The sequence below is a fragment of the Triticum aestivum genome, chromosome 7B (genome assembly GCF_018294505.1).
Source record: "Triticum aestivum cultivar Chinese Spring chromosome 7B, IWGSC CS RefSeq v2.1, whole genome shotgun sequence".
Taxonomy (NCBI): Eukaryota; Viridiplantae; Streptophyta; class Magnoliopsida; order Poales; family Poaceae; genus Triticum; species Triticum aestivum.
In genome coordinates, this window is record NC_057813.1 from 523,046,500 (window position 1) to 523,054,587 (window position 8,088).

Genomic DNA, 8,088 nt, shown 5'->3' on the forward strand with positions numbered 1-8,088 from the left:
AAAATGCACTACTATGTCTGGACGTGGGAGTTGGGACGCGTTGTTGGTTGGCACCATCAGTCCACATGTTCGGTCAATGAAGACGGAAAGGGTTGACCTCGAGCACGGGAACTCATCAGGATTCAGGATTCAGGACACGATCAGATCAGATCATCAGACAGCCATCAGAGGATTCAGATCGGAAAGTCAAGCCATTCCACGTTCCATCTTGCAACAGCAGCAGCCACTAGTAAACACTGGAGTGAATATAAACGCGATATGAGTGACCTCCTTCCTCCCCGGCTAACCAGCTCCGTCTACCAAAGATGGCGCCACCACCACCACCACCACCACTGAAGAATCCTAGCCTGTCCACTCGCCACCTCATCTTGCTTCTCCTTCTGTCCACCGCCACCTTCTCCGCCGCTGTTTCCACCCGCTCCTACTCCTCCATCTGCCCCACTCCGGCACCCGCTCCGGACCGCCACACCGACGCCGACGACGCCCTTTCGCTCGCCCGCTCCTTCCAGATATACGACGGCTACTTCTCCGGCGGCGAGGGCAGCCTCTTCTCCCCCGACGATCACCTCCACGGCAGCTACCGCTCATTTTCCCTGTTCCCCGACCGCGCCGTCCGCACCACCGACCCGGCTCTCCTCCACCTCACCGCCACCCTCACCCTCGCCGGCCCCCGCTTCGGAGAGTACCACCGGAGCCATGGAAACCGCGGTAATTACACCATCCCCGCGTATATCTCTTTCGTCCTCGACGGTTACTACTCCTCCGCCTCTCTCCAGCTCTGCATGGTCGGGACGGGCACTGAACCCGCCGCCGACGGATCTGTGAAGCAGTACGCGGACGTCGCCCTCCACCTCCGCGTCCCCAGTCCTCCCAGCCTCGCCGATCCCTTCGTGGACGGCAGTTTAGATGGCTCCTCCGGCTTCGGGGCCATCCAGCTGCTCGCGTACGCCGAAGGCGACGACTACGAGTACGGCGAGCGCCCCACCTGCAGCCCACCGGTGCGGCCGGCCAGGGGCTCGCCCCAGGAGCTCGACGGCGGCAGCTTCGTGTGCGACGACCTGAAAGAGCGGCTCGTGACCTCGTACAGGTTGCAGGATCAGCACGGCGGCTCCCCGGCCAAGCTTCCGCGGATGCACGTCAACAGGATGAAGTGCACGCCGGACGGCGCCGTGCGCGCGTACGTGGTGTTCTCCAACGACACCGGGGACGAGGGGCGTCGGCTTGAATTCCTGGTGGACGAGGAGGCGGTCGTGGCCGACGGGCACTGGGACTCGGCTCGGGACATGCTCTGCCTCAGAGCATGCCGGGTGTCGCGCTCCGTGCCAACGCCGTCAACTCTGGCGGTGCGGGAGTGCGGGATCGAGCTGAGCTTCTGGCTCCCGGCCGAGTGGACGATCCTCGAGCGGAGCGTCGTGGCCGGCGCGCTCCGGAACCCGGCTCATGGGAGGACCGACGTGATGTCGGCCTTCAGCATCCACGACCGCAGAAGAAACCTCTCGGACGTGAGGTACAGCTACAACGACACGATGCTTGATGTGGCCAAGAAGCATTATCTGAAGATCAACAAGGAGAAGATCAGAGGATCGTTCCCGGTCCCGAGCAACTCTGCTTACCATGACTTCAGGCTCCATTTCTTCGTGGCAAACACGGGGAGGCGGGGAGAAGCTTACCCGGTCGCGATTGGTTCGGTGATTGTAAACGAGGATGGGTTGTCCGCCGACGATTCCCTCCCCGGATCTGCGGTGGGTGACACGGAGCACGATCTACTGAGAATCAGCTACGATCTACACTGTGATGCTGCAGCAGACAATTGGGTCCGTCCAACTAAGAATATGTCCTACTCCTACAGGCCGGAGGAAGAACGGCGAATCTCGATCTCAGCAGAGGGTGTGTATGATCCCAAGAGGGGCATCCTGAGCATGGCTGGCTGTCAACGGCGCAACGGCTCGACGGACTGCCAGATACTGGTCACCGTGCAGTTCGCCTCCCTCGACCTCGAGGGGCTCGGGGGCGGCGGAGCGATCAGCAGCCTCAGAGACAGGTCCGACCGTCTCTTCTTCGAGACGATGAACATCACCTTGTACGGGATGTACACAGAGCAACTGTCGGAGGCGGTATCGAGGATGGACATGGAGAGCATCATGCTCGTGGCCTCCACGATGCTGTCGTGCATCTTCGCCGCCCTGCAGATCCTGCACGCCAAGAAGAACCCCGAGGCCGCTGCGGCGACGTCGATCACCATGCTCGCCGTCCTCGCCCTGGGGCACCTTGCCCCTCTGGTGCTCAGCTTCGAGGTCATCTTCATGAGCAGGAGGAGCCAGTACTTTCTTGACTCGACGAGCGGCTGGCTCGAGCTGAATCAGGTGATGATGAGTGTGCCTGCGCTGGTCGCCTTCGTGCTGCATCTGCGCCTTCTTCACCTGGCGCTGGCTGGTCGGCTGAGACCGGCCGCCGGCCAGAGCGAGCCCGCAACGACGTCCGTCTCGGAGAGGGCTGTGCTGAAGGTGTGCCTGCCGCTGTACCTGCTGGGAGGAGTCATGGCCGCGGCCGTCCACGCGATCAACATCCGCACCTCAAGGGAGGGCCACATCGGTGGAGAGGCGGCCATGCCGTGGGACGACGTCGTGTGGTACGCGGGGCTGATGCTGGACGGCTTCCTGCTCCCTCAGGTCATCCTGAACGAGTCCTTGTCAGGCTCCAAAGTCCGAGCGATTTCGCGGTGGTTTTACATGGGTGGCACCCTGATCCGCGTGGCGCCTCACGTGTATGATGTGGTCAGGAGGCGGGTCTACGTGCCGAGTATGAGCCCCTCTGACATATACGCGAGCCCTCGCGGCGATCTCTTTGGCGTCGCGTGGGATGTGGTTATATTGTGCGGAGCGGCGTTGCTGGCGTCCCTCTTGTTCTTCCAGCAACGGCTTGGAGCCGGCGCCTCGCTTCCTTGGCAGAGGAAGAGATCAGGTGGGTATGAGATGGTCTCTCGCATCTAACTTGAGTATGTGTTTGGCTTGTGGTGGATTGGGTAACGTGTAGCATGTGGCATCGTGCTTTGAGGGGAAATTTGATATTTTTTTTCAGTTTTGCTAGAACTCATCTAGGAGTAGATGAGATATAATTTTGTCTCATTCACCTTTTAGAGCATCTTCAATAGATGGTCCAAAATTTGGCGGTCCAAAATCAAAGATGTAAAATTTGGACCGCAAAAAAATGCGTTTTGGAGCTCCGAAAAAAGCTCAACTCCAACAGATGATCCAAATTGATTGTCCAAAAGAGCAACTCCAATAGATAGTTCAAAATGAAGATGTAAATTTCTTAAAACGACAAACTACTAGTCCATTCAACATAGTTCAAACATCAAATTCAACATAGTTTCATACATGAACTTCAACTACTACTTATTCAAACTAATAGATAAACTACTCCTCATCGTCGGAGCTGCGGAACTGCTCCCAGAACTCGTCCTTCTCCGGGTCGTCGCACCCCTCCTCCTCCTCCTCCTCCGAGAAGTCTGCCCAGTCCTCCTCGGAAGAGGACTCGATGGGGATCACCGTCGAGGGACCGGCCTCGTCCTCCTTCTTCTTCTGCTCCGCCTCACGCTTCCAGTAGTGCTCCAGCTCGGCCTGGACGTACACCGGATGCTCCCGAGCAAACCTCGCCATCGCCTCCTCGTCGGTCTCGTCGGCATTGACGACAACCGACGGCTTCTTCGTCGTCTTCTTCTTCGTCGTGATCTCCTTCATCTTGATGCCCTGCGGCACAAGCATCTCCGTTTCCACCCGACTCTCGATCTCTGGGAAGTTGAGGTGCACCCGAGGCCTCCCGGCACGCCACACCGCCACGTCGTAGGCACACGCGGCCTCGTGGGCGGAGGGGTACGTGCCGATCCACCAACGCCTCCCGGCATCGGAGAACTCCACTCCCCAGTTACCGGAGGGCTTCTGCCTCACGCCAAAGAAGCCGGACTTGCCCTTCGGCGTCTTCTTCGGCGCCATCGGAGAGCGGTGAGAGCGGTGGAGCGGCGGCGGCGTCCGGCCAGAGCAGTGGCGGACGGAGCAGGGCGGGGCAGAGCTGAGGGGCGACAGACGGAGCGGGGCGAGGCTGCGGAGCGGTGGCAGACGGAGCCGGGCGAGGCAGAGCTGCAGGGCGGTGGCGAACGGCGCCGGACGGGGCGGAGCTGAGGGACGGCGGACGGAGCGGGCGGACGAGGCGGCGACGCACGGGGCGGGTTGGAGCTACGGCGGGCGGGCCGGGGCCGGGCGGAGCTACGGTGGTGGACGAGGCGGCGAAGCACGGGACGGATCGGATCTGCGGCGGGAGGGTGGCGGGGTGGCGTGGAAACAGGGGCGGGCGGCGGGGCGGGGCCAGATCTGATGCTGGCGGTGTGTGGCGGGGCGGCGGCGGGGTGACGGCGGACGGCGGGAGGTCGCGAGCGGGCGGGCGGGAAAGGAAATGAAGCGGCGGTTGGGCATTCGCGGGCGGCGGCTGGTTTTGGACCAGATGCATCTCGTGATGTATATTTGCACCACGAGGTGTTGCATTTTACATCATGAGGAGGCCGTGGTCCAATTTTTTTTTACATATGGACCGTCTGTTGGAGCTGCATTTTTTGCCTCAGACGGTCCAAAAGTTAGTTACTTTTACATTTGGACCATCTATTGGAGATGCTCTTATAGCCATTGGATGTGATGCTATAAGATGCGTGTGTGCTGACGTGGGTTGTATCTGTTCTTGTTTTCAAAGTGAATGAGACCAAATTATATCTCATCTAGATGAATTCTATGTACTCCCATTTTTTTGCCCCGACTTACTTTGGACCGGATGATTTTTCACTCATTTATTTGTAATTTTCTTTTTTCCGCAACTTACATTGGAAGTTTGAGAATTCACCCTTTTCACTCAAACACAATACTTTCAATTGGTTTTTGTAATATACACACAAAGCAAATGACTATAATACCCCTTTGTGCTCCTTCAACCCAAAATGAGCGAAATGAAAAAGTTCCCCTAATGACCAAGTTGTGGACGATGAACCCTAGTAGCTTTTTCGGCTGAGCTGGCTAGGGATTTCTGGCCGGGCCTGCTGCCCTGTGGTGCCCTCGCTTTCCACTGGTGCTTTCCCACCACTGTGTGTTGCACTCAACCGACAACGCCACCTCGTAGTGTTGTTGCAACTATCTAATTACCTTTGATCCAGTTTGGATTGCAGTAAAGCCTTCTCCCCGGGATTCCTGCTATGCGATGGCTCTCCTCTCTCTCCCTCCCGCTCCTCTCTCCCCCCTCCCCTGTCCCTTCGCCGCCGTCCCTTGCTCCTCCGCTGGCGTCCCGGGCCCTGGTCTGTCCCCCTCCCCCAAGGCTGGTTCCTCTCCCTCGGTCCGCTCGCCGGTGCCGCGGGCTCTGTTCCCCCCGGCATCGTTTGGCTCTCGCTTTTGGACCCTCGACTACGATGAGGATTGCTCGTCGGACGAGGCAGCCTTGTGCTCGCCCTCGCCGGTCCTTCCTGTGCGGGCCTCCTCTCCCTCCATTGCGCCCCGCTCTCGCAAGTTTGCGCCTGGGGGCCGGAGCCGGCCGGTGCCGTCCCCGTCGTCTGGCGCTGGCTGGGTTCGGGTCTCTCGCCGTCGTCGCAAGTCTGGTAAGTTTTCCCTTGCCTCGCCCCGATCTGGTATCCTAGGTGCCGCTCCGGGTGTGGTTTGCCCTTCCTCCCCTCCCTCTGCCTCTGGTTCGTTGTCTCCGGCGGCGGCGGCGTCTGGATGCGTCGTGGAGACGGCGGCGCCTGTCCTAGATCTGGTCTCCCACCCACTGACTAGTGGGTCACGTGGTGGGCTGGCCGCTGGGCCTGTTGGGCCTCCTGGTCCTAATCTGGCTATCCAGCCCACTCGTCCTGTTTTGTTGTTAGTTGATGATTCACCCTTCCTCTTGTGGGCTCGGTGCGGCTCCCGCTTGCCTGTATCCTTCCCCCCTCCCCAGCCCAGGTGGCCCGCCAGGCCCAAGTGGGTTTGGCTCGGTTTGGCTATTTATGGGCCCCTCGCGGTTCCGCTCCCCCCTTGCTAGGGTTTCCGGCTTCCGCCGCTGACTTGCGTAGACACAGTGCCCCCATTTGCCGTCTAGTCAAATCCAATCCTCCCCCTCCCCTCCTCCTCTCCTTCGCGGCGACTCTCTCTATGGACAAGTCCAGGGGCTTGATGCGTCTCCAACGTATCTACTTTTCCAAACACTTTTGCCCTTGTTTTGGACTCTAACTTGCATGGTTTGAATGAAACTAACCAGACTGATGCTGTTTTCAGTAGAACTGCCATGATGTTATTTTATGTGTAGAAAGCAAAAGTTCTCGGAATGTCCTGAAAATCCTCGGAGGCAAGTTTCGTAAAAAATATCGGCGAAAGAATCAAGACCAGGGGGCCCACACCCTGTCCACCCCCTCGGCGCGCCCTCCTGTCTCGTGGGCCTCCTGAGGCTCCGCCGACCTCAACTCCAACTTCATATATTCCGTATCACGTAGAAAAAAATCAAAGAGGAAGTTTCATTGCATTTTACGATACGGAGCCGCCGCCAAGCCCTAATCTCTCTCGGGAGGGCTTATCTGGAGTCCGTTCGGGGCTCCGAAGAGGGGGATTCGTCGCTGTCGTCATCATCAACCATCCTCCATCACCAATTTCATGATGCTCACCGCCGTGCGTGAGTAATTCCATCGTAGGCTTGCTGGACGGTGATGGGTTGGATGAGATTTACCATGTAATCAAGTTAGTTTTGTTAGGGTTTGATCCCTAGTATCCACTATGTTCTGAGATTGATGTTGCTATGACTTTGCTATGCTTAATGCTTGTCACTAGGGCCCGAGTGCCATGATTTCAGCTCTGAACCTATTATGTTTTCATGAATATATGTGTGTTCTTGATCCTATCTTGCAAGTCTATAGTCACCTATTATGTGTTATGATCCGACAACCCCGAAGTGACAATAATCGGGATACTTCTCGGTGATGACCGTAGTTTGAGGAGTTCATGTATTCACTATGTGCTAATGCTTTGTTCCGGTTCTCTATTAAAAGGGGGCCTTAATATCCCTTAGTTTCCACTAGGACCCCGCTGCCACAGGAGGGTAGGACAAAAGATGTCATGCAAGTTCTTTTCCATAAGCACGTATGACTATATTCGGAATACATGCCTACATTACATTGATGAATTGGAGCTAGTTCTGTGTCACCCTATGTTATAGCTATTGCACGAGGAATCACATCCGACATAATTATCCATCACTGATCCAATGCCTACGAGCTTTTCACATATTGTGCTTCACTTATTTACTTTTCCGTTGCTACTGTTACAGTTACTAGAAAACTATTATCTTTACTTTTGCCACTGCTACCTTTACTATCATACTACTTTGCTACTAAATACTTTTCTGCAGATACTAAGTTATCTAGGTGTGGTTGAATTGACAACTCAACTGCTAATACTCATAATATTCTTTGGCTCCCCTTGTGTCGAATCAATAAATTTGGGTTGAATACTTTACCCTCGAAAGCTGTTGCGATCCCCTACACTTGGGGTTATCAAGACTAATTTCTGGCGCCGTTGCCAGGGAGCATAGCTCTATTCTTTGAGTCACTTGGGATTTATATCTGCTGATCATTATGAGGAACTTGAAAGACGAAAGAACTAAGATTTTGCCCTCAACTACGAGGGGAGGTAAGGAACTGCCATCTAGCTCTGCACTAGATTCTCCTTCTGTTATTAGTAAGCTTGCGACACCTAAACCTACTACTACTATGAATTCTGATATGTCCCATTGTTATTGATGATGCCACTTCTGCTATGCATGATACTTATGATGAAACTACTTCTGTGTGTGATACTACTGTGCCATTAGGTGAATTTCTTGATGAACAACTTGCTAGGGTTAGAGAGAATGAAATTATTGAAGATGCTATTATTGATGATAGTGATGATGAAAGTTCTCCCCCTGATTATGAATTACCTGTTGTTCCTAAGGGTTATGTTATGAATGAGGAAGCTGCTAAAGCTATCTTTGCTTGTAAAGATAGATATGATCTTAAAAAATTATTAGCTAAATGGAAGCAGCAATCTCTTA

The 8,088-nt window shown here is 55.5% G+C and overlaps 2 protein-coding genes across 2 annotated transcripts; one reads left to right on the forward strand and one right to left on the reverse strand.

Annotated features, from left to right (window-relative positions):
- On the forward strand, window positions 1-3,077 carry LOC123163145 (uncharacterized). The gene has a single exon (XM_044580904.1). The coding sequence runs from the start codon at window positions 306-308 to the stop codon at window positions 2,988-2,990; it is 2,685 nt and encodes an 894-aa protein (XP_044436839.1). The 5' UTR covers window positions 1-305; the 3' UTR covers window positions 2,991-3,077.
- A 339-nt stretch (window positions 3,078-3,416) lies between these two features.
- Window positions 3,417-3,992, reverse strand: LOC123162893 (ethylene-responsive transcription factor 2-like). Its single transcript, XM_044580648.1, has one exon. The coding sequence runs from the start codon at window positions 3,990-3,992 to the stop codon at window positions 3,417-3,419; it is 576 nt and encodes a 191-aa protein (XP_044436583.1).
- Between the last annotated feature and the right edge of the window lie 4,096 nt (window positions 3,993-8,088).